The sequence below is a fragment of the Coenobita brevimanus genome, chromosome 23, assembly GCF_032717465.1.
Source record: "Coenobita brevimanus isolate Jiangsu-jjx chromosome 23, ASM3271746v2, whole genome shotgun sequence".
Lineage (NCBI taxonomy): Eukaryota > Metazoa > Arthropoda > Malacostraca > Decapoda > Coenobitidae > Coenobita > Coenobita brevimanus.
This window is the reverse complement of record NC_136976.1, coordinates 64,713,922-64,741,619: the sequence shown is the minus strand read 5'-3', so window position 1 is coordinate 64,741,619 and position 27,698 is coordinate 64,713,922. Positions and strand designations below refer to the sequence as shown.

Genomic DNA, 27,698 nt, shown 5'->3' with positions numbered 1-27,698 from the left:
CGAAAGTGCTCGGAGGAGTAATCTCACTTTGTCAGCCAGTTACTCGAAAACTATTGGACTTATCGATTTCCTGTAAGAACTATGATAAAGAGCAGTAAATTCTACAAGTGTACAAGACATAACAATGTAATATCTATGATAAGAATTCGTTGTTACGTAGGCGGGTATATAGCTTATGCTGTGCGCGCATCACAAAAGTGACGCATGACCGTGAGTGCCCAGTCGTTTTTGGCGATTTACTCGAGAACTATGAGGCGCATCAAAACCAGCTGGTGCTCAATGGAAAGCTCATGAAATTCTGCATAATATTATGCAATAAAAACATAAGGTGTGCGAGAAAAGTTCTTAATGAAAGCTCCATAAAATGGCTTTCAGTTTTTGGCTATTTTCTCGAAAACTACAAATCGTATGTCAATCGGATTTGTCTCTTTAGAAAGCTGATGAAATTCTCTATCAGAACTTCTAATAACATTTTCCTGTATGATGGAAAGCATTCAAATGGTGATGTTGGGAAGTGAAAGTGACGTAGCGAAATGTTTGTTCACGGCCGCCTAATGTTACTTTATTTGTGTTTTCTTGTTTTTTTGTGGTGCTTATCAGGTAGAACAAACATCGATGAATAAGATGAGATAGGTTTCATGGCAGTGTATTGATGTTTGGGTGGCAAAAATAAGGCAAGAATACTTGTTATTTGCTGTGTGCGGGCAGATGGGCCGGGCGGCCAGTTGGATAAAATCGTGTGCCAGAAAACTTACCAAAACTTATTGTGCATGAGAGGATTAAGCATAGGTACTGTACAAATAGTTTACGTGTAGGTTGGAGGTTGGGTATAGATAGGGTCTGGGTATGGTAGGGGAGTAGTGTTCATTATCTGGATGTTGCCACTACCCGGCCATGCCTTAGGCTCTGTTATGTCCGGATAAGTGAGGGATTACTGTATATTTGTGTATATATATTTTTTCCAGCACCCTAGCATTATCAGATACCCATTGCCAGAGAGACCACTGTATTGTGATCCTCACACTAATGCTTGGAAATGAAACTTGGATTTTGTTGGAGAGACTGTGAAATATTGTATAAATGTGTTTTGATATACTTTACTGTAGTATCTATTTTATATAGGGTAAACCTTGTTCATTTCCTATTGTGCTGGTTTGGTGCCTGTTTGAATGCCAGTTTGGGACAACTAGTTAAGGTTTGGATGCACTGTGAGACCATAGCCAGAAGAACGTAAACACCTAATAGTACCCAAGTTTATGCATGCCCTTGACTGGACTCAAGCCAAGAGTCAGACGAGTTGAAATTAATTAACTTGGAGGAGCATGTAGAGTTGAGGCAAGAGACAGACATACAAATGAGGAGTTGGGAGTATTGTGGCGTTAATGTAGATGTGCTGAAAAATGTTGGAAGTATCACGAAGTGATCTGGTCATATGGAGTGAGTGTAGAGTTTGAGTTTGACTATGGGAGAGTAAGTGACTAAAGTGGAGGGAGGGAGAGGGAGAAGGAGATTTGGGATGAGCTGGAGGGACAGGGTGGTGTTTATGAGTGACAGTGGTGTGAAATGGAGATGATGGAGGACAGGGCAATGTGGAGATGTTTTGTTGATGGTCACCCCTTGTAAGATTTTGACATCTGGCTACAGATAGATAGATAGATACAAATGTCTGTCTTGTCTCTGTTGTTTATTGTCATTTGTACACTTCAGTTAACTCCTGGAATAGCCCAGTATGACTAGTGAAGCATTGACTGCTTTGTGGCGGCCCAGTTGTTGTGTGAAAATGAGTACCAAGATACTACCTTAGTCTAATACGTGTGGCTTCCTTGTTTTCAGAATGTGGAGGGAAGATGCATCTTCGTGAAGGTGAATTTGAAAAAGCTCATACAGACTTCTTTGAGGCTTTTAAAAACTATGATGAATCTGGAAGTCCTCGAAGAACAACCTGCTTGAAGTATCTTGTTCTAGCAAATATGTAAGAAAGAGTAACACCACATTTTCATTTTTTAATGTGTTTATTTGCTAGGGATCGTTATTTTGTTCATGTGCACTACTGTGGCATTTATCATTGGAAATTTGACGATTTCTTACTCACTGTCGTGTGGAAATTGTTTCAAATGTAGAATATCTCTTACTGTCCTCACTAGTATCAGTTATCAGTAAGGTAAAAAAGTACAGTGTATAATAATGTGTTGTTGCTACTGTTGATGTACAGTACTTATCTCTTTATACCACTGTGACCTATGAAACGAAATTCGCCATAATGCCATTGAATTTATCCACTGTGGATAACTGTGGGAGATGTTTGCATCATGGCAGGTCATATGAATACTTATTGTTTCAAATAGTGTAAATAATGTAGCAACATATGATTTTGTGAATTGTTGCCATTTGTTTGTTCTTTTGCATTGATACATTTTGTATATTTATGATTTATTCACTACTTCCAGGTTAATGAAGTCTGGAATCAACCCATTTGACTCTCAAGAAGCAAAGCCATACAAGAATGACCCAGAAATATTAGCAATGACAAATTTGGTTGCAGCATACCAGAATGACGACATAAATGAATTTGAAACAATCTTAAAACAGAATCGGACAAACATTATGGATGATCCGTTTATACGAGAACACATTGAAGGTCTGTATGCAAGTTGTTTTGTTGTAAAATGTGTTTGCTTGGTCACCATTGACACTGGGAGATGCTACCACTAGGAGTGAAGTGTGACTGTAAACTTGGTAACTGCACACAGTTTACCAATTTTAAGTAGGAACTCAGCCACAAGTAAGTAGAATTAAAGTCCACCCTCACACTGTTATACAGTAAATCTTATCAGAATAAATACCTTATATTCCTTTCTTGTAAACAGTTTCCAACAAGTTTTAGGAAGTAATTTGCTTGTTTTGGCACTAAATTGAGTTCCCAACCAGTGGAAAACCTCAGCTGTGCCATGGGCGACCTTAGTATCAGGATTCTCGAAAAGGAAACTCGTTACAGTCGTGATTTTAAAAAGGGAAGTTTCGCTCCCACAGTAACACGAGCAGTTAATTTCTCCTTGTGGGCGCCCACCATCCACTTGCTGGATGTAGTGTTGCCCTTGGGTGCCTGCCCTTTCCTCTCTTCTTTCTTTCCTTCCTCCTCTGGTTTTATTTCCTTCATTTTTTACTCTTCCTTCTGCCTACAGGTGACTTTACACGCCGCCTTCTGTTTTTCTTTCCTTCATTCGTTCCTCTTCCTTCTGCCTATGGGTGACTCAACAACAAGCCAAATGGTTTCCTGTACACCAGGAAACCATTTATTATGTTGGATAGTAACCATATAACCAGATTATGGCGCCTGGTGGTTTAGTGGGTAATTAAGGCACTCCAGTCGGACAGAGCCTGTGCAGGTTTTCAAGGGGTGGTGGGGTTTATTGCCCACGTAATGCTGCTCAGAGATGAGTGAGGCAGATCACTCTCATCTTAAATTTCAGGACCGACTTGCCCAGCCTTGGCTTCCTACGCTCCTCATGGGGCAGCATAGGATTAGATGATGGCTGGCTGGATGGATGTATGGATAATAAGTTGATAATAATACTTAAGTATGTGACAGTAGGTGCATTTAAGTATCCAGGCTCCAGATGGTTGCCTATGTTTACAGCCTGTGTGTTGTGCTTTTGCCACTCGCTACCAGGGTTCTGTGACCCAAGCCCACCCACATGACTCAGGTCCTATACAGTGATTCCTTGGTCATGTTTTCATTACCAGTGCGAGATGAAAATCTGCACCTCTGCAGCTATAGTGCATTTTCCAGCTCAGAAACATCATTCTTGTGCATCAGCTGGGCCAAGCCCAGGACTCTCAAACATTGGCCCTATGCATCAGCCCGTGACATCATCACACGAGTGAGCCTTTTTTGTTGATCATGATCTTCCAACTATAAATACTCAATTTTCATCGGCCCATGCCATCATACCCGGGGTAGAAAGTGAGTTTCACGAAGTGTTACCCGCACCCCAAATTCATAAACAGAAATAATCAGGGCCAAATGCTTGCTAATATTTTCAGTTATACAGGGTATAGTGCTACTTTTTGTGCTTAATAAAATCATCATCATTATCATCATCATCCAGACCTCCTTTCCCACCCTAGAATAGGGTGAGGAGTAGCAATGTCCGGACAGCCCAAATTTGCCCAATCCAATGGGCCACGCTTCCATTCACTTATCATACAATCCCCCGGAATCCTGACTCTATTGGATATGCCAAAAACATTCACCACATTTTGTAGCTTCACATAAACGTATCTGATAGAGTCAATCTGGACACTGCCATGTTAAAAAGGGGTGCAAAATCCCTGATCATGCACTTCTCGCAACATTCATCCAGCCAGCTCGATCTCTTGTCAGTTCCCTAGCCTTACCAACTTCCAAACCTCTTTTCCTCACACACTCGTCCACCATATCTCTCCACCTTCTCCTTGGCCTACCCCGCCTCCTCCCTCCTTCATATTTGCTCAGATATACCTTTTGCACCACTCTGTTGTTATCCATTCTCTCCACATGACCATTCCATCTCAGTACACTCTCTCTGTTTCTGGTGTCCACAGACCTCCTGTCTCCACATCTTTCACGAATCATATTATTTCGTATCCTGTCCACCCTCTGTACTCCACATACATTCCTTAGCAGTCCCAGCTCCACTGCTCTCACTCTTGACTTTTCATGCCACACCACAGTCTCACATCCATATGTTAAAGTTGGCACTAACACTCATTCATGTAAGCCTCATGCAGCTGCAGCACTCAAACCTCTGTTTCTTATCAAGGCCTTCATTGCACCAGCTACTTTCCTTCCTTGTGTCACTCTGCTTTCCACTTCTTTTCCACATTTTCCTCTTTTTTTATCACTGTACCCAGGTATCTGAACTCTCTCACCAATTCCACTCTTTCTCCATTCACGGCAACATCGCACTGGGAGTCACCTTCTTTCTCAGTAACCATCAATTTACTCTTTGCAACATTTACTCTCAAGGCATGATGCTTACAGACATCAGCAAAACTCTGCACTAGCCTACTAAGTTCTTGTCCGGTATTTGCAAGCAGTATTGCATCATCAGCATACAACAATTTTGAGATATTCCATCTATCACCATTCGTTACCAACGCCATCCCTCTCCATTACTCATGTTTTTACTTCTCTCATCACCCCATCCATATATGTATTGAACAAACATGGGGACATCACACAACCTATTCGCACGCCCACACCGATTGTGCACCATTCACTTAGATGCCCATTAACCCATACACATGCTTCACTACCATCATAAAAACTCTTGACAGCACCTGGCAGCTTATCATCTACACCATACATGCCCAGAACTTTCCACAGTCCTTCCCTGTCCACTTGGTCGTATGCTTTTTCCAGATCCATGAATGCCATAAATTCCATATGTTCCTTCTCACAATCCTTCTCTGCTGTCTCACTGCAAATATTTGATCCACACATCCTCTGCCAGTCCTAAAGCCACCCTGTTCATCACTCACTAGGACTTCTGATATCTCTCTTACTTATTCTGTAATAATTCTTCCATGTACTTTCCCAACCACACTCAATAAACTTGTGCCACGGTAATTCTTGCACTCACTTTGCTCACCTTTATTTTTGTACAGGGGTACAATCATTGGCGCTTGGTGGTTTAGTGGGTAATTATTGCGCTCCAGTCAGATTGAGCCGGTGAAGGTTTATATCCAAGGGATGGTTGGGGTTGATTGCTCATGTAATGCCACTCAGGGATGAGTGAGGTTGGTCACTCTCATCTTAAATGTCGGGACCAGCTGCCTAGCCCTGGGCTCCTATGCTCCTGATAGGGCAATGTAGGATTGGATGATGGATGGATGGTACAATCACAGCCTTCTTCCACTCTGCTGGCACAGTTTCACTCATCCATGCCTTCTTTCATATCTCTAACAAGCACTTCAATCCACTCTTTCCACTACACTTAAGCATCTCTGCATCAACCCCAGCTGCTTTCCCATTTTTCAGCCACTTCACAGCACTCACAGTATACACTACACTTCCCTTTCCAAATTCAACAATCATGGCGTCTCTACACACAGTCTTGGAGTCCCTGGGTGGGGAACCATAAATCCCCCCACCTTACGCCCCTCTCCCGGTGACAACTCGAGCTGCCTGGAACCATTGTCTGACTCACTTCTTCCTCATTTCTGCAACATTTGTGGCCTTTCCTCCAACTTTCCCTCTGTTGAGTACCACCTCACCGTCTTTTCCTAACTGAGACTCAGCTGTGTGAGGCAACTGACAGCAAACTCTTTTCTGTATCGTCCTACTTTCTCTATACTTGTTTCAAAGCCAGAGGTGGCTGTTGCGTATATATACGCAACGACTTCTCTTGCTCTCGTGTTCCTGAACTCGATTCATCTGGCTTCGGCTTTCCTGTCACTCTCTGACTAAAAATGTCTGTGCTGTTTACTTATCTCCTAATTCTACTGACTATCAAAAATTCTTCGACTATCTTATTTCTACGATGGAACACATTCTATCCATTTCTCCTTTCTCTGAAATCTCCATTCTAGGAGATTTCAATGTTCACCACCACCTTTGGCTCTCCTCTCCTTTCACTGATCCACCTGGTGAACAAGCCTACACCTTTTCTATCCTCATTGACCTAGAGCAGCTTGTACAGCACCCTACCCATATCCCTGACTGCCTTGGAGAGAGCTCCAACATACTTGTACTGGTACTCCATAACAACCCACCATGTCATCCTCTGGACCAGTGCCTACTCTTCCGTTCATATCCCCCATCACGATCACTTTATAGCTCCTGGACATTTCTCCCACTACTTCACCTAGCTCATCCCAAAACCTGTCTTTCTCACTCCTGTCCTCACACAGTGCATACGCTACAATCACTGCCACTTTCGCCTTCTCAAACTTGAACTTGACATACATACACCTCGAGCTGATGCATTTGTAATCTCTCATTCCAGTTTACCATACCTCATTCATCAACAAGGCAACTCCTTCCTGACATCTCCCTCTCCCATTCATTCACGATCTTACACGTTTCACACCCTCCCACTCCTCCACTTCGCACCCCTTCATCTTCGTTTCACACAGTGCCATCACAGCATATCTCGCACTCTTGAACACATTCACCACTTCCACCCTTTTGCTTTCCTCATTCACACCTCTCACATTCCACATGGCCACACGAGTCTGCCCATTTGGTTGGGGCCCTGGGCAGGTATTGGGTCCTCTGAGGCTCTCTGAAACGACTGCCATGATTAAGTGATTTTGGATAGGGGAATCTGGGGGATACTTAACCCTCCCAGAAACCCCGGTTATATGGTTACCACCCAGCGTAGTAAATGGTTTCTTGGGTACAGGAAACCATTTGGTTTGTCACTCAGTGTAGAGTTCATATGGCATCACTCTAATTGAGTGAGTGGATGATGGGTGCCCCCACCTACCATTTATTAATATCAAGTTATTATTTAGTATTGTTTAGACGTATTGCATCAGGGGTGTTCAAACTTTTGGCGCAGTCTGTACACATCTTAGTCACTTTTGATACTTAACAGAATATTCCTAAGCTCCTCCTGTGGAAAATAATAAAATGTTTCCATAAATATGCACACATTTCAGTGCCGGTCTGTCTCCTTTGTGTTATGTAACTTAAGTACAGGTAGCTAGTCACCTGTTTTTGATTCTGCTCATTTCCATCTACACATCTCCCACCTTTAATAAATAGCAAAATTCTTAGCTCCTGTAACTGAACAAGCATTCATTGCAGATGAAACAGGCCTGTGGTGGAATATGTATGAAAGAAATGCATTTTTAATTATTAAAGTCATGTTGACAAGAGTCATTGTGTAATAATTATATACTATAATGAATATATAAAGGTGACCATCAGAAAATCTATTTCGAGACAGCTTTTACATATTGACAGGGAGACTTGTATGGGGTTTTATAGGGATTATACACCTGTAGAGTGGTTGGGAGGTAGCACAACATTATCTGGCAGGGCCATGACTCAGTTCTGACTAATGAATGGAGGATTGCTGTAGATGTATGTGAAGTATGTCTGTAAAGAATAGTACAAAATGGTATGCATAAATGGTTCGGCTTGTGAAGTGGAGCCAGACTTTGTGGGAGGGATTGTTTTGCTAATTTCAGTGGACATGCTGTTGGTTAGTTGATTTTGAATCCTATTTTGCTCCTTAGAGGGGTGAAAAGTAAGGATGATAGATTTTTTTTTTTAAACCTCTAGATATTTAGCTGAGACCTTAATTTATTAATTTTTGTTCCAGATTTACTGAGGAACATACGTACTCAAGTTCTCATAAAACTCATCAAGCCCTACACACGCATTCACATCCCATTTATTTCAAATGAACTGAACATTGACGCTACTGATGTGGAAGCCCTGCTTGTACAGTGTATTCTGGATAAGTAAGTATTGTAATGATAGATATAGTCATATATACTCAAAGAAAATAGGGACTTTAACTTACATCCATTCAGAATATAATTCTCTCTCTCTCTCTCTCTCTCTCTCTCAGTTGTTAACTGTCTGTTTCTCTGTTCTCTCCCTGTCGTGTGTGATGAACCTTCTCTTGAGTGTGGTGAAGCTGGCTTCACCAGCTTCTGCTCCTCCTCTTGCACTCATTGTCTCATATAACAATATTATGTGTATTCCAAATGGCCATCTCCTCATTGGTCATATTCTTTTCTCTCAGCATCAGCCTGGATACCCAAGCAAATCACATGAAAATTTCACTCATCATGCAGTCAACCTCTAACACCATTGCATCTGTTATGGACCTATCTGTGACAGGTTGTACACAAGGTAGAATTCCTTGCCTATCTATCTCTATCTATCAATCTATAGCCCGACGCCCTAATCCTGCAAAGGGTGACCGCAGACAAAACGCCTCCAAGTCGCTCTGTCACCCACCATTTGACTACCCTCCCCCCAACTCACCCCCCACTCCCTCATATACCTCTCAACTCCATCCCTCCACCTCATCCTCGGTCTACCTCTCCCTCCCTCCACCTCACCTACATACACCCTCTTAGTCAGTCTTTCATTCTCCATTCTCTTCACATGTCCAAACCACCTCAGTGTATTTCTCCTAATCTTCTCAACCACATCCACATCCACCTCACAGCGTTCCTTCACTTCTTCATTCGTCAACCTGTCCCTCCACGTCACTCCACATGCTCCTCTCAAGTAACTCATTTCCACTGCTCTCACTCTTGACTTGTTCCCCTCTTGCAAGGTCCATGCCTCGCTTCCATACGTCAGGGTAGGGATCACAATACTATCATGCAGTGACTTCTTAACTTCCATACTCACCTCCCTATTTATCATCATTGCTTTCAGTGTACCAACAACCTTCCTTCCCTGCTGTACCCTTTCACGCACTTCATCCCCCAAAGTTCCATCCCTACTCATCACACTACCCAATTACTTGAATGCACTCACATTCTCCATATCCTCACCATTTAACCTCACTGCACACACTGTGACTTCATTCCTCTCAAACACCATAACTTTACTTTTGTTTACATTAACTTTCAGATTCCTCCTCCTACACACTGTCCCAAATTCATTCACCAAACCTTGCAACTCCCATTCATCTTCACTCAACAATACTGTATCATCAGCAAACAGCAACACCGGAAGCTTCCAAATCTCACCCTTATTCATTAGAGCCACCCCCACATCCACTGCCCTACCCTGCACCTCTTTTACAACCCCATCCATGTATATATTAAACAGCCATGGAGACATCACACAACCCTGTTTCAGTCCCACATTGAGATCAAAGAACTCACTCAGCTCACCATCCACTCGCACCGTAGCCCTAGCTCCCTCGTACATATTCTTTACAGCACTCAACAATTTCCTCTCCACTCCATATATTCTTAATACCTTCCACATACCTTGCCTATCTATTCTGTCATAAGCTTTCTCCAAGTCCATGAAGGCAGCATACACTTTCCTTCCCTTCTCTAGATACTTCTCCACTAAACATCTTAGAACAAATATCTGATCTACACACCCTTTTCCCTTCCTAAATCCCCCTTGTTCTTCCCCAACTAGCTCCTCTGTCATATGCCTAACCCTGTCAGTGAGTATTCTACCATATATTTTACCAGTCACACTAAGAGGGCAAATACCCCTATGGTTACCACATACTTCTCTCTCCCCTTTTCCTTTGTATAAAGGGGCAATTATACCTGATTTCCAGTCATCTGGAACCCTTCCCTCTTCCCAAGCCAATCTACACAACTTCCATATCCACTCCACAACAATCTCACCCCCATACCTAAGCATTTCACCAAACACTCCATCAATTCCTGGGGCCTTTCCCAACTTAATCTTCTTCATCGCTTCCACTACTTAAGCCCTACTGATCTCTTCCTCCCTCCTCTCATCTCTTCTTCTCCCAGCCATTCCCCAACCACTTATACTCGCACTGCTCTCACTTTCTACATTCAACAAATCCTCAAAGTGCTCCTTCCATCTCCTCAATTTCTCTCTCTTCTCCACCAACAATCTATTATTCCTATCTTTCACTCCCCTACTATTTCCCCTTTCACACTGCCTTATTTTCTTTACCTCCTTCCAAAACAGTTTCTTACTTTCCCTCCATTTCACGCTCAGATTCCTCCCAAACTCTTCATCCACTTTCTTCTTACTCTCCTTCACCAGTCTCTTAACCTCCCTTCTCCTGCTCAGATATACCTCTCTCTTCTCTCTCTCATCTTCTCCCCTACCTCTACTCGCTAACCATTCAATATATGCCTTCTTCTTTTGTTCCACAGCTCGTTTCACTCATCATTCCACCATGCTGTCCCTTGCACACCCTTGCATCTCCTCCTCACTCCACAAACCGCCTCACACGCTGCGCCTATCTCTTCCGTGAATATCTTACATATGTCTTCCACCCCTTTCATCTGCTCTAGCTCATACCTTCCCAATCTTTCTTCCACTATGCTCTTTTACTCTGTCATTTTCTCACTATCTTGCAATTTCTCCACTCTTCTCACAGGAGCTGCTTCCTCCTGTCTTCCCCTTCGTCTCCTCAACGACTTTCTTTGCAGCTATACCTTGGCCATCACTTAGTGATGGTCCGAGACTCCATTCCCCCACCCTCTCCACACTCTTGCATCCAACACTTGTCTTCTCATTCGCTCATCCACACACACGTAGTCTATCATTGCCTTACGTTCAACAAGTTCACCATCCATCCTCCTCGTTACGCTCCATGTATACCGGTGGATCATCTTATGACGAAAGTAGGTGTTGGCTATTGCCAACCCCTTACAAGCACAGGTGTCTACCAAAGCACTTCCATTCCCATCTACGTCAGTTGGCACACCCCACTGACCAACCACTCCATCCACTCGTACATTCCCAACTTTGCCATTCATGTCTCCAATCAGCAGCACTCTCTCGCTCCTCTCAAACTTGTAACCTCTTTTTACACACAACATGGCCATACATCTTGTTCCATGACATTACCTCCTTCATAATTACTCACCATGACCTAGTTTACTAGTATTGACTTAGTTCAGTTGTATTAACATCGTCTCTGCATTCATCCCATCCATACATCTTCCAGATATCTCTCCAGCCTCTTCCATGCTTTCAGCAGCAACACTAAATAATCAGCATGTAACAGCTCCCAGTGTTGCCCTCTTTTAACTCTCACAACAGAATCAAGTGGCATAATGAACAACAGGGGACTCAAAATTGAAGCCTGATGTACACCAACATTGATTGAAGATTCCTTGCTTAAGTGTCCATTTACAGTATATTGACGTGTCGCTGCCAATTCTTGCAGATTCATCTGCTGATCCATCACCACAGCTTCCTCATAGCTCTTCTTCCCACCCCCCCTACTGCCTTGGAACTTTGTATCCACAAAAATGTAATACAGCTTTCTGGTTTTTCCATGGTATTTCTTAATAAATACTGGTATTGCATCAAAGGTGTCTCACCCTGGCATGAAAACACAGTGCATTTTATTTGTTCTTACTATCATTTATTATGCTATCAGCAACCCTTTTTGACCAACATTTTCAACCTTCTATAGGTACCTCCTCAGTGTATCACTTGTATCTTTGTATACATTCACATTCACATTCATATACCAGTCTGCAGGTACTTTTTCTTCCTTTATGATTGTATAATGTATTGAGAGTAAACAAAACGATCATAGCACTGAAAATATTATTTGGTAAACTCATGATTTCAATTATATCAGCATATGCTTCACAAAAAAACATAGAGAAAAAAAAAGAGAGAGAGAGAGATTCTGGGATGACTTGATATATGTGGTTGGTGGTGTGGGGGATAGTGAGACTGTAGTTTTGGGTGGGGATTTAATTGGTTGTGGGTGAAGCAACTTCAGGAAACAAAGGATTGCATGGGGGATGCATTTATGGTATAAGGAATGTGGAAGGGGAAAGGATACTTGATTTTGGGGAGGCAGTTAACATAACTGTGTGGAAAGTGCAATTTAGGAAAAGAGAAAGACAGATTACATATGAGTCTGGGAGTAATAGTAGCCAGATTGATTATATCCTGGCCAGGAGGACTAATAAGAGGTTGGTGAGGGATGTTAAAAGTCATGGGAAATGAAGACTGTTTGCAGCAACACAAATTACTGATGTGACGTGGTGCTGAAGAAGCGAGTGAAGAAGAGGACCTGTGCTCCCAGGAGGAAAATACAGATGTTGAAAAACCAAGCGGTAAGAGATGTCTTCTATCGCAAGATGGGTAGAGAGGTGGCTGAACAGGGTGCAGTTGACAGGAATGTTAATGAACTTCAGAACTATCAAGAACAATCTCTTGAGAGTTACTGATTCATTGTGTGTATGGACAAGGGGTCCTCCAAGACATAAGGTAATATGGTAGTGGGATGTGGGGTAGAAGCCACAGTTGACGAGAAAAGAAGACTCATCCAGGAATGGAAAAGGTGTGGTAATGGAGAGGAATACTTGGCTGCCAAGTGTAGGGCTAGAAAGGTATCATTATTGTATCATTTATAAAGGCTCCAACATGCTTGTATGCATCAGCCTGGGTCACCTAGTGGCAGCTGTCCACACTGTTCAGTCTTTGGCAGCCTCCATATTCAGTATTTTATCCCTGAGATCCCTTTTGATGACTTCATCCCAGGTCTTTTTCAGTCTGCCTTTCGCAGCCCCTACCCCCAACGTTAGCACTTCACTTTCCACACCCAGTTGTCATTGTCCATCCTCTCCGTATGCCGAAACCATCTCAGTCTACTCCTCCTCAACACAACACCAATACACACAAGTCCCCTCCGTCCTTTCAACTCTTCAATCGTAAACCTAGACCCCCCCATGCCTCACATTCAAGGACACACTGCATCCATCTAATCATTGCAGTTTCAGTACATTTGAGCCTAAATATCCTCCTCCTTTACTTCCCAAGTCTTACTACCATACAGCATTACAATCCTAACACATGCTGCATACTAAGATCCCTGAGGACTGAGGGAGAGCCTGCTCAGTGTCAGGAGAGGCAACAGCTCCCTGAACTTCCACCATCCACTCTTTACCTAGCCACAGAGCTAACTCCAGCCCCACCTCCAGCACATAACATGCCTCCCACCCTCAAAAAAAATAATCCACGCACAAGACACTCACCAGCAAGTTCAACCCTTGCATACCTGACCTTCTCTACAAGCTTTTCCTGACACACCGCACACACAAACTTACCATTATCTTGGAGTCTACTTATAATACCACTACATCTCTTAGTGCACTTGCCTGTCACAAGTACTGCACAGGATGGAGTTACTTACCACACCCTTGTGGAAAAGTGCAAGTGGCCACTCTTCCTCTACTTTGATAGGGTGTAAAGTTGCAGTTAAGGAGAAAAGACTTTTCTGGGAATGAAAAATGGGTGGTAAGAGAGGAATACTGCTGCCAGGTGTAGGGGCAGAAAGGAAGTATACAGGGCAAAATCTGAGTCTCAGAGACATTTACTGTATAACCTTTATATTGTTGAAAGGAAGAATGTGGTATTTAACCCTTCGGTGGCCACCAGTGCCAATCCAGCGTTACTTGTAGAAAACTGTGAAAATTTTTGGGAAGGGAACGGAGGTGTGGGAAATGTTGACACAGACCTACTCTAGCCTCTAAACCAATCAAACAGTTAGAACATCTCTTGAATCATTTATGAGTGGATTTCAGTCTTTTGCTTAACCCCTAAAACGCGGATCGTCGCATTTGCGACGGTCGGCCCAAAGGGCAGAACGGCGGGTCGTCACGTTTGCGATTTGAGTTAATTTTGAATAACCGCGGGCAAGCATGCTCCAGCTGGTATTGTCTATCAGTCCCGCCACCCGTGAGCTACGTTTAGCACACTTGACCTTTGTACTACTGACCTCGGTTGTTGCCAAGTCTCATTTTTTTTACCCACCAACACACCGATGCGTGGCCCTCCCTTGTCATGCGATATGGCAACGCGCGGACGGCTGATACGTGTCAATCTGCGCCGTCATCTCGCAAGCACTTTTTGCTACTGGGAAACGCTTGTTTCCCCAGTTGTCACACAGTCATTTTTTCGCGCAGTTTGCCCCAGAATAGCGTCAGTCCATGCAAATCTGCCACGGTGACACCATGTCTAACTCGAGCTCTTCCGAGTCTGTGCCTTCTAGCCCTCCGAAAAAGGGTTTTGTGACCTCAACCCCCTTCAAAACCTTACCAGGAACTACTAAGGGGCTAAGTGACTCTGCAATAGCCTCAGAACTTTTGAAAGCCTCAATGGACTATGGCAGTGACGTCGGTGTGTGGTCGAGCCTGGCTGAGTCTGACACACAATCCAGTGCAGAGTCCGGGCCAGAAGTGATTGTTTCTGTGCCGGAGGAGAGTGTGTCAGTGCCCAGCACCTCAGCAGGGAAGGCTCCGGTGAGAAGGGGCCTCGAGTATGGGAAGGGGGAAAAACGGAAAAGGAGCGGTGACCCCAGCTCACTGCCATTGTCCTCTACGCCACGTCACACCACCGCAAGCCCGCCACGTACTCCCAGCCCTGTTCTCTCGTCCTCCTCCTCTGCTGCCCTGTCTCCTGAGTCGTCGGAGTCTCCTTCACCACCGAGAAAGGGAAGTAAACGAGCATCATTACGTTTGAGAGGTTTTCGTAGGCCTAGTGTTCGTGTTGGTAGAGCTAAGTCCCCTAGTATAAGGCTAACTCGTAGGGAGGGAACTCACACTAGGCAACTCAGCAGTCACGCCACCGCGAGTAACCTTGAGCCCAGTGATAATGTCCCCCCCCCCCCACCACCACCACCACCACAACACCAACACGACCTGGGATAGCCTCTGCCTCACCTACTGTTGCCCCGCCTGCCTCACCCACTCCCACACGACCTGCCTCACCCCCCGCCGCCCCAAGCACCTCCCAGCCTAGGCAGGGAACGCTGGATGCCTTCGTGTGGTCAGAGGGATCAGATTTTGTGCCTGAGGATCTGCCCTTTGACGACAGTGAGTGTGGACTTCAGGCTGACTTCCCTGTGGACGAGGATGGTGAATGCCTTGACTACCTGTTGGCCTTCCTTGACGACGAGGTTATGGAGCACATCTGTACCGAGACAAACAGGTACGAGGGGCAATGTGCTCCAGTTTGCGAAGGAGAAGGTGAGGCGGCCACGCCATCCACGTCGCGGATGGCAGCATGGCACGGTGCCTCTTACGATCCGCGAGCTTTTTGTATTTATTGGATTGATGTTGCTAATACCGCACAACTGGAAACACAAGTTAGAAGAATACTGGACTTCCGACGAGCTGTGCCCAACACCCATGTTCAATAAATACATGAGCCGCGATCGTTTTAGGCAGCTGATGACTTATCTTCACTTCGCGAACAATGATGAGCCTTCCCAAACTGACCCATTATGGAAAGTGAGGGGAATCCTGAACATGATCATGGATAAGTTTACGAGGTTCTTGCGCCCGTTCAAGAAAGTCGTGATTGACGAGTCCTTGGTATTGTTCAGGGGCCGTCTTCGGTTCGTCCAGTACATTCCAAGCAAACGCCACCGCTTTGGAATCAAGTTTTTCGTGCTGTGCGACTGCAAGACGGGGTTCATCCTTGACTTCGTCATTTACACCGCCAGCAATGTCGATTTGGATAAGACTGACCCCCTTGGATTCTCTGGTTCTGTGGTGAAAGTGCTTTTGGAAAAGTACTTTGGCGAGAATCATGTCCTGTATACGGACAATTACTATACCGCTCCTAAACTCGCCAAGTACCTTTCTGAACACGGCGTCGGCTCCTGTGGCACTGTCAGAAGCAAAAGGGCACATTACCCTGCCTTCGCCGAGGCTGAAAAGTCAAAGCGGGGAGACGTGCACCTGAAGAAATCTGACAAGATGCTTGCGATCAGGTGGCATGATAAGAGAGTCGTGAACATGCTCACCACAGTACACAAGGGTGAAATGCTGGCAACAGGGAAGGTCGACAGAAGGACTGGCGAGCCTGTGATGAAGCCTGATGCTGTCATTGACTATAACGTCAATATGCGGCTGGTGGACAAGTCTGATATGATGATTGGAGAGATTGACTGCCTGAGGAAAAATCGTCGTTGGTACAGGAAGGTGTTCTTGCACTTGATTGATATGTGCATGTTGAATGCCTTCATCCTGTATAAAATCAAGAACAGGAAGCCAGCCAACTACTCTCTCAGACGATTTTCCAAGACTTGTGTCTACCAGCTGCTTCAGCGTTACGGCCAGGTTCTTTCTACAGGTCCCAAACGCCACCCTCACACACCTCCAGACCGCCTACAGTGTATGGCCTACCTTCAGCGACACCGCCTGGAGCCACTGCAAAGAGGGGGAAAGCACTGAGGAGGTGTCATGTGTGCAGCCACACTACCAGGCAGGAAAGAACCTTTAGGCGCACCTCCTTGCAGTGCAAAGAGTGCAAAGTTCCCCTCTGTGCTTACCCGTGTTTCTTTGACTACCGCAGCCTAAGTAGATTTTGAAAATAAGGGTAAGATTCTTTGAAATAATACTGAGAGTGACAGTGATAATATTGTTTAGTTTTCTTTTACGTGCTGACAGTGACAGCCTGATGAGTGTAAATTAGTGTATGTACTTGTAAAAGCACTGACAGTGACAGTGTTTTTTGGTGTAAATAATTGTACATAGTAATAATATAAGTATTGCGAGTGACAGTCACTCCAGTGTAAGAAGATGAAAGCATATTTTCCTATTCTATGTTCTGACAGTGACAGTTTGTTGTGTAGAAAATATTATTTTTATAACACTGGACAGTGACACTGATGAATAAGGCAAAAAAAAGAACAGATACAGTGAAAGTGAGCGATAGAAATGAAGTGCGAGTGGCCGACAGGAGCGAGAATAAAGTGCCTGCCGTAAGGCTGAATAAACTCGCTCCGCGGTGGTCTTCCTCAGTCCCAATCCACAATACTGGCAGTGACAGTGATTTTTATGGCCGTAATAGTGACAGGCAAACGTTTGCGAAGTCCTATGATGAAAAAAAATGTAGTATACGTGTTTTTTGCCGAGAAAAGGCAAATGTGACAATATTGACGGGAAGATCGCCACCGCGCTGCATGTCGGCTGTGCGCTCCGTTCATTTTAGCCTTATTTTCAGTGCATATTTACAAATATGGATTCCAAACAACCTGTACGTTGTTGTATAAAGTGTACTGTGACAGATTGAGGCTGTGGTAGAAAGAAAACCGGGTTTCTGGAGGTGTGAGAGTGAAGACTTTGTTACCCAACTTTGCAAGTCTTCACAAGTCCTTTGGTAGTCAACGAAGGCTCAACATGTGGCTCAGGAGAAAGCTGAATGTAAGTACTATATGCCATAAAAATTTTAATGCTCTAGGGTTAATCTATGATTTTTGGCAAATATTTTTCCACAGGTACTCAGACCCCGCTACAACCCCGCCACAGCGGGGGGATCGCCCGTACACAGCTGCGTTTTAGGGGTTAAGCACCTTCAAGTGTTAGTGTAAGAATAAGAAAGCAAGAAAGTCAAGGAAAGAAAGTGCTGCACCCATTATCTTTCTCCTCTCTTTCCTTAGCCACCCAAAGTAAAAACAACAACTCCATACTGGAATAAACATTATAAATAAAAAAGAGAGAACACATTCCTAATTATGATATTTTTATTGATAAGTACATAATAAATATAATGTGTACTGAATTTGTTCATTTTACATATTGTTTTGCACAAACGTTTCAGCGATATATGAGGTGTTCTTATGGTGAATTTATGGATGTAAAACTTTCCCATCCTATTATGCTAGTTCCCTCGTTTGAGATGCAAATCTCGGGTTGTATCGAATCTTGGTCTAGATGGTTTGGCCTATACACACACAGCAGACTAAAAATAGCATCCTTATTTTCTCTTACCACATGAATTATACCACCCATAGTAAAAATAAATAAATAAGTAAATAAATAAACATTATAAACATAAAAAAGAGAGAAAACATTCATAATTATGATATTCTTATTTATAAGTTTCTAGAGAAGGGAAAGAAGTTGTATGCGGCTTTCATGGATTTGGAGAAAGCATATGACAGGGTGGATAGACAAGGATTGTGGAAAGTGTTAAGAATATATGGAGTAGATGGGAAGTTGTTGAATGCTGTGAAGAGTATGTACGATGGTGCAAAGGCTGCAGTGCGTGTGGATGGTGAACTAAGTGAATTTTTCTCTTTGAAAGTTGGGTTGAAACAGGGATGTGTCATGTCTCCATGGTTGTTCAATCTGTACATGGATGGGGTAATAAAAGAGGTACAAGGTAGGGTAGTGGATGTTGGAGTGGCCCTGGTAAGAGAGGATAGTGTTTGGAAACTCCCTGTACTGTTGTTTGCAGATGATACTGTGTTGTTGAGTGAAGACGAAGGGGAGCTGCAAGGCTTGGTGGATGAGTTTGGGAGAGTGTGTAAGAAACGGAATCTAAAGGTGAATGTAGGGAAGAGTAAAGTGATGGTCTTTGAGAGAGGTGAAGTCAGTGAATGTACAGCGAGGTTGGATGGTGAGGAATTGGAAAATGTGAGTACGTTTAAGTACTTGGGTAGTGTGATGAGTAAGGATGGAGGTTTGGAGGATGAAGTGCTTGAAAGGGTACAGCAGGGAAGAAAGGTTGCTGGTTCTTTGAAAGCAGTGATAAGAAACAGGGAAGTGAGCATGGAAGTGAAAAAGTTACTACATGACAGTACAGTATTGTGATACCAACTCTAATGTATGGAAGTGAAGCTTGGACATTGTTGGAAGGACACAAGTCAAGAGTGAAAGCAGTGGAAATGAGTTATTTAAGAGGAGCCTGTGGAGTCACATGGAGAAACAGGCTGACAAATGAGGATACAAAGGAGCATTGTGGTGTGGATGTGGCTGTGATAGGAAGCGTTAGGAGGAACACACTGAGGTGGTTTGGCCATGTGGAGAGGATGGAGGATGAGACTGACGAGGAGAGCGTATGTGAGTGAGGTGGAGGGGGGGAGAGGGAGGGGGTGGCTGAGGATGAGATGGAGGGATGGGGTGAAGAGGTACTATATATGAGAGAGGGGGGTGTGAGTTGGGAGCAGGGCAGTGAAATGGCGGGGGACAGGGTGATGTGGAGGCAATTTGTTTGTGGCCACTCTGTATGGGATTGAGGCGTCTGCCAATAGATAGATATATAGTTTCGAAGGGGTTCATGTGGTCAGTAATAACCCAATGAATACATCTTGGCTGATCATACTAATTTTGACTATACTTCTGCCCCGAATGTTTGTTTTTGCCATTTTTCCCACTCGGTACCCCGAAATCCTACCAGTCCCCCCCAAGACACTTGGAGGGGGGGGGGGGCAGTAATCTGCTAACCAGTCACAAGCACAGAAAATAAAGGTCAAACTTGTTCAGATCACATTAACCCTCTCGCGCACGATAAGTTTCAGTAAGTTTTCCGGCGCACGACTATTTTTGCGAAGCCGCCTGGCCCGGCTGCCCGCGCGCCACAAATAACACGTATTCTCTCTTTATTTTCGCCACCCAAACATCAGTATACTGTCATGAAACCTATGTCATCTTATTCGTCGATGTTTGTTCTAGCTGATAAGCATTACAAAAAAACAGGAAAACATGAGTAAAACAATTTTAGGCGGCCATGAATAAAATTTCGCTACGTCACGTTCACTTCCCAACATCACCATTCAAGTGTTTTCCATCATACAGGAAAATGTTATTAGAAGTTTTGATAGAGAATTTCATCAGCTTTCTAAAGAGACAAATCCGGTGTTAATATGATTTGTAGTTTTCGAGAGAATAGCCAAAAACTGAAAGCTATTTTTGAAAAAAAATCAAGGAGCTCTAATATGGAAATTTTCTCACAGATGTTATGTTTTTATTGCATAATATTATGCAGAATTTCACTAGCTTTCTAATGAGCACCTCTTGGTTTCCATATGCCTCATAGTTCTCGATTAAATCGGCAAAAACAACTGGGAACTCACGTCTGTACGTCATTTCATGATGTGCGCACAGTATATGCAATATTCCCACCTACGTAACGAATTCTTATCATAGATATTACATTGTTATGTCATGTACATACGTAGAATTTACTGCTCTTTATCATGGTTCTTATAGGAAATCGATACGTCCAATAGTTTTCGAGTAATTGGCCGACAAAGTGAGATTACTCCTCCAAGCGCTTTCGACTTTACCGAAAGTCTGTTCCCCCAACTTTTCCAACAGAAAATGCTCCCAGAGGCTTATATTCTGCAAATGAACATACGTAGAATTTACTGCTCTTTATCATGGTTCATACAGGAAATCGATACGTCCAATAGTTTTGGAGTAATTGGACGACAAACGTAGAATACTCTTCCCCACCCGCACGCGAGATAAAAAACACTCTTTCCCTACTTCACCCACTGCTACATATTTTCGCTCGTTACGTTTTATTATTTTCTTTTTTTACTCAAAGTATACACATAAAATATCATAAGGTTTTTGATAGTGCTGTCAGAAACTCGACTTGACCACTAGTCTTTTTTACTAGGTTCTGACAAAGAAGCTGAACTTTCTTCCATCTCATGTGTGTGTATGTAAAAAACATTATTGATTTATGTAAAAAATATTGAACTATAGAAATAGGTCAATATACAGATCAACAAAATATGGATAACTCACTTCCTCCATAGGTGTTGAGATGCTGGCAGTAGCTTGAAGATGAGGAGTTATGTAGTGTGGGAGCGTGTGCGTGTGTGGGTGAGCGTGTGCATGTGTGGGTGAGTGTGTGCATGTGGGTGAGCGTGTGTGCATGTGTGTATGTGGCTGTGGCGTATTTTCTTCTCTTCTTGCGATACATTTGCCTAAAACATGCGATCCACACAATAGATTTCTCCACAAACATTCGCTGCACAACATATGTATGTATATGTGGCTGTGGCGTATTTCTTGTCTCTGACACTTGCACTTTGTTTCAGCTAAGTCAGTGAATGCATGAAATATTTCTCTGTGAACACTCACTGCGACTCTATTGTATTGGCACATACCACACTCCTTCACGAACACCCGCAGCATGTTTGACGTATATTTCACACAATTCCATACGCATTTTCACTATCTGAATCACAATAATTCCATCACTAAACACCACTAATTCTTCCTTCCCGACTATAAAAACTGTACGTGATGCCTGCCCCATTCCACACTATGGTTCCATAATTTCACCAAGCCAGCCACAATATCTTTCACACAAAATACACTTTAGGCATTGGCTTCATTATATACCTATTTGTAATCACGCCATGGGCCTTGGGGAGGGCGAGAGGCGAAACCCCGCAACAGTGAACACGCATATCAGCTCATAAGCCTAACGTTACATAACGGACACAATTCCTTTTCGTGACATATATCTATGTTCCATCAACAATATCACATACATATATGCTCATAAATATTGCAATATCACACTGAGTCCATAGGGGCTTCGGCTCAGGAAGGAGGGGGAGAATTAGTAGGAGTTTAAAGGGACTGAAGACACAACGCAACCCACCGCCTGGCTGCTTGGAAGAGACTGAGGTATATCGCTGCGTGCTAGGCCCAGTGAGGCAGCTCAGTGTTGCCAATGCCTTACTATTGGAAAGCGCTGTACTTGCTACAATGCGTCAAAATTTGACGCGATTTCGCCAGAAACTTAATTTTTGGCTAATTTTTTTGTGCTTAGGAACGCGATTCGAGTGGCTGAACAAATTTAGAAAATCCACATGACACATGAATCACGTGATTGTGCCTGAGAGGGTTAAAATACACCAGAAAAGTATATTGCCAAGCCAAAACAAAATAGTGTGGAATTGTAAAAGTTTAGCGAACGCAAACATTAATCACAGTTCATATTAATTGGCTGTGCATAATTTCTCTGTTTAGGTAGTACTTGGCCATTCTTTACTGTAGGAATCATTTCATTAACAAATCAGACTAATTATAAAAGTATCAGGCATCATATCTGATAAAAAGCTTGGCAGAATTATTGAAAAGTAAAATGGAAGTGGATACAGTATCTCATCATTGTGTTTGTCTCATTGTAAATTAACCATCACCTGAGAAGCGGTAAAGTCTTTTAAAACGATAAAAATATTAATCGCCTATTTTTTCTTTAAACAATGTTTTCATCATTAAATTAAAGTTCCTATTGGTCCTTCAAATTCTACATAGTTTTCTTTGCACAAGTAGACTATAATATGATGATGGGGTACGCGAAAGGGTGCTACGATACTCCCCATGGATTCCAGTGCTACACTGCGGTAATCCTCTCTCATTCCCTGGGAAACGCTTTCTCTTTCATGCATTAAGATTACCAAAAGATACAGATAGGGCAAGATGAATACCTGCCCACAGTTTAAGACTGTGGCCCTAATTGTCTGACAGCTTCAGGAAAAATACATAGGAAAGAAGAGGGAGCTGTACTTTGTTTTTGTTGATTTGAAGAATGCCTCTGAATGAGTTCGTAGGGAGGTTCGTTCGTTCATTCATTCATTCAAAGATTCCCTGCACCTACAGTGCAGGCTGGGCCATACAGTAGCCCAGTCAGTGTGGTATGGGCTGATTAAAAAAAACAGTAAGGGGTGAAGACAGGGCCTGGGGACTGCCCAGCACACGCGCCCTGTCTCCTGGCTGGCTTTGTGGTGTGTGTGGTAGGGAGGTGGTCTATCTATCTATCTATAGCCCGACGCCCTAATCCCGCAAAGAGTGGCCGCAGACAAAACGCCTCCAAGTCACTCTGTCACCCACCATTTGACTCCCCTCCCCCCAACTCACCCCTCCCCTCCCTCATATACCTCTCAACTCCATCCCTCCACCTCATCCTCGGTCTACCCCTCCCTCTCCCTCCCTCCCTCCAGATATCGAGGTGGTGAAGTGGGCAATAAGTAAGTTTTGGACTGAGGAATGGGTGATTAAAATGGTTGTGGCAGTGTAGGAGGGTGCTCGCACTCAGGTAAGAGTGAACGGAGTGTGCATGCCAAGTTTTCTGTGAATGTAGGTATGCATCAATGGTCAGTCTTAAGCCCCTTATTATTTATCATGGTAGGTGGTGGTGACCATCATCCACTCATTTGATGTAGTGCTGCCTACTTCTTCCTTAGCATTTATCATTCTTTTTCTGTGCCTGCCCTCCTCTCTTCCTGTTTCTCCCATCTTTCCTGTCACTTCTTATTGCTTTTCTTTCCTTTACAGGTGGCATTACATTGAGTGACAAGCCAAATGGTTTCCTGTAACCCAAGAAACCATTTATAATGCTGGATGGTAACCATATAACCAAACCATACTTGCTCCCTACGTGTCAGCAAGTGGGTTGGTGGAGGGTTAGTGTCCCTCCCTGTAAAACAAATAACTAAGAGTCAAATGCCCACCCCTTACAAGATTGTGGCGTCTGGCAATAGATAGATAGATAGGTTCTTGATTTTCTCTCACTTGACTTCAAAATTGGACCCCCATGGTGGATGTTATATGCTGATGACTTGGTGTTGATTACAGAGAATGATAGGGAGGTGGAGGAAAGATTTAGGAAGTGGAGAGTTGGAATCGGGTACAAGGGTTCGAGAGTAAATGCGGAAAAAATAAAAATGATGATATCTGAGGCTGATAGCGGTAGAGGGAATGTGGCCTTGTGCGTTTTGCCACAAGGGTATGGGAAGTAACTTCATTTTGTCCAATGTTTGTGATAAGGGGGTGCACAAGTGATATGTATAATGATATTAGCTGTAGGCTGTGAAATAATGTTGATTTTGTGTGTGTGGTGTGTAAGGGAGAGCACAGAGATTATGAGGCAGAAAATTATTGATCTTGCTGGAGAGTCTCCTGAATGTTTGGAGTTTTGCTATTGTGGGGCTTATGGTATACCTGTGGCTAAGGTAAGGAGTGGGTGGAAGAAATTTGGGAGCTGTTACCTCTGGTGACATTGAGAGGGCTCGCCCTTCATTTCTATGCAGCATGTGTTAGGAGTGTAATGCTGTACCATAGTGAAACATGGGCAGTAAAGGAAGAGGATATTCTTAAGACCAAATGTACAGAAATGATAATGATTAGATGGATGTGTAGTGCATCCTTGAATGAGAGGTCTGGGGGGGTTAGGATTGCAAATGAAGAGTTGAGAGGAAGGATAGGACTTGAATATATTAGTGTTGTGTTGAGGAGGGTTAGATTTAGATGGTTTGGGCATGTGGAGAGGATGGAAGATGACAACTGGGTGTAGCGGGTAAGAAGTGTAAACAATGAGGGTAGGCTTATGAGAGGCAGATCAAAATGACCTGGGAGGAGGTCATGGAGTGTGACCTCAGGGATAAGGGATTGAATAGGGAGGCTGCCAGATATCGAGCAGCATGGAGAACTACCATTAGGTGATCAAGGCCAGTGCGTCCACGCACGTTGGAATCTTTATAAACGAAACGAAACGAAGTCTTCACCAACGACTGAACTAAATTTCCCTGAGATTAACAGACCTGCTTCAAATGTGCCATCACCTCCTCTGTTTCCTTTGATTAGGATAATTCAGTTTTACTGTATTTACTTTTAGTTTTAATAATGCAGATCTGTGTATTAGACATCAGAGACTTCATTATCCCTTCAGTACCCTTATCATTCACCATTTCTTTGTAAAACTATGTATCATCTGCACAGAAATAATAGGTACCACCGTGGGCTTTCAACAGAGATGAGAGACAACTGGTGTAGGGTCAGTTACCACATTCACACCTAAATTACTAGCAGCTTTGAGTGTCTCAACCACAGTTCCCAACATCCACTATCATTCGCCATTTCTTTGTAAAACTATGTATCATCTGCACAGAAATGATAGGTAACACCGTGGGCATTCAACAGAGATGAGAGACAACTGGTGTTGGGTCAGTTACTACATCCACACCTAAATTACTAGCAGCTTTGAGTATCTCAACCACAGTTCCTAACATACCAGCCACCGTATGAAACTTCTTCCCTCTGATTGTGTCTTTAACTGTCTTCGCATCAGTCTGAGGTAGACTTAGCAAATGAAGAATTTCTACAACCAGATAGTTAATATGTTAATAGTTTATCTCACTGAAGGTTAATGGAGAGAGAATACAATCCATAATTGTAGGACAGATGCATTGTAACATGTATTTCATTAATTTTTTCCAGCACAATTGATGGGCGGATAGACCAGGTGAATCAAGTACTGGAGCTGACGAGGGGTGCAGAAGGAGCTGCTCGCTACACTGCATTGGATCGGTGGACCAATCAGCTACAGTATCTGCAGTCAGTGATTGTTGCAAAGATGAACTGATATCTGACACCATTTGATGTAAAAACATCATTGCTTGCAGTTTGGGAGCAGGCACCGAAACTTTTTACTTGAAGTCTCTAAGAGACCCCCCATCTTGACAGCTCAAAAGAAAAGATAATTGTACTCTATAAGTATATGAAAATACATTGCTTGCAGTTAAAATGAATCATTTGTTTTATCTGACGTAGGACTTTAAAAAGGTGATGAAGATTTTATTATTCTGAAAGCTGTATACATGCTGTATTAAACATTAACTACTCTGTTAAATTGAATACCTGAGTAGTGTTCTTAGATTATACAGTGGTTTAAAAAAAATCAAAAAAAAAAAAAAAAAAAAGCCTTTGCAGATTTTCAATGACTCTACTGCTGAATTTGTGTATGTAAGATAATCTGAAAGATATGATGTTTAAAAAGAGATCATCTACATCTCAAGACCGGCATAAAATTAAGAAGTTCAGCAGTGCTAGTATAAAAGGAGTCGATGTTCAGTATTGTTGAAAACTTTAACACATTGGTTTGCAAAAGTGTGACAGAACTCGGCTTTTCCTGACCCCCCTTACTCAATGCCTGAATTTCCATGCTTACATGTTCCTTGCCTTGTTAACTTCTTCATTATAAGAGACCTTCTTAAGATGAATAATATTTGGAATGAAAAGAGGAATGGAAGAAAGATGTTATCTTATTTAAGGGATTTGTTTATGGAGATTTTGTTTATCCTCTTCAATTTGATTGCCTTAAGTGTAATAAAATTATTTTGCTGTAGCAAGAATATAATAACACACCACTTGGGAATGGATTAAACACCGTTAATTAAGCTTATAGAAGCAGCCTGTTATTTAAAGGTAACTCTATTTCAATTAACTTGTGAAGGCTGGTTGGAATTTTTTCTGGCTTCCATCACATATAGTGCTTTCATTCAGGAAAGTCCCAGATTATTGTACAGCGGTACACCCTCTCCAAAAACTACCCTGATACTTGGGCATGATGGATATGAAAATGAGCAGAAAGTAGCATATCTTGGAACAAGTGGTACACATGATTGTGGAGTGACACCCTCTGAAGCCTTACACAGGTGTATAATGCAGTAACCATTATAGATAAAGAAACACAGGGGAACTTTTTCCTATCTTTGGCCATATACAGTGCTCGTCAGAAGTATCGACCACCAATGGCAGGGCGCGCGATACTTGCCGAAAAAACAATCACCTGTTTTTGATACTAAAAATTGAGCCAGATGTTTGGGCCGCTAACATGACGTCACGGCAGCTTAAGGCCTTACTGTGCGCTGGTTGGCTCCCGCCTCAGTTGCCTACGGGCTGCGTGAGAGAGTGGAACTCTGCCGCGCCTCCCTCTCCTTGCGCCATTTTTTACCTAGTGTCCTGCAGTGTTTTGGCTTTCGCCACTTTGTTATGGCCCCTACCCATGAACTTTCGAGTGAAATCATATCACAGATCATTGCTCTAAAGGAGGCAGGCCACACCATGAAGGAAATTAGTGAATTGGTTGGTGTGGCTCGATCGACAGTGCGTAGGTGGTGTGCCCGTTTTCGAGTGGAAAATAGTGGTGACGTTCCAACAAAGAAACTGTGGTCTGGTAGGCCCAGGAAAACTTCCCCGAGGTCTGTTGATGTTTTAAACATGCAATGGAGTCTAATCCTCGTGTGAGTGCAAGGAAAATTAAGGAGAGCAACCCGGAAGTGTTTGGTGAGGTTTCAGTGCGCACGGTGTCTTGAAGAGTCCATGAACTTGGTTACACAAGTCACAGGCCTGTGAGAAAGCCTCTTCTTACATGTTACCAGCGACTTCGTAGGCTTGCCTTTGCTAACAAGTACCTTAACTGGGGTGAGGACCAATGGTGGTCA

At 43.2% G+C, this 27,698-nt stretch overlaps 1 protein-coding gene across 1 annotated transcript in view; it reads left to right on the top strand.

Annotated features, from left to right (window-relative positions):
- alien (COP9 signalosome complex subunit 2 alien) overlaps positions 1-27,100 on the top strand; it is an 86,769-nt gene extending 59,669 nt beyond the window's left edge. Inside the window, exons 7-10 of the mRNA XM_080267302.1 lie at positions 1,834-1,972; positions 2,448-2,638; positions 8,316-8,457; positions 25,693-27,100. Coding sequence (XP_080123428.1) covers positions 1,834-1,972; positions 2,448-2,638; positions 8,316-8,457; positions 25,693-25,837 — 617 coding nt within the window. The 3' untranslated portion in view covers positions 25,838-27,100. The remainder of the gene's footprint in view (positions 1-1,833; positions 1,973-2,447; positions 2,639-8,315; positions 8,458-25,692) is intronic.
- Positions 27,101-27,698: the final 598 nt, after the last annotated feature.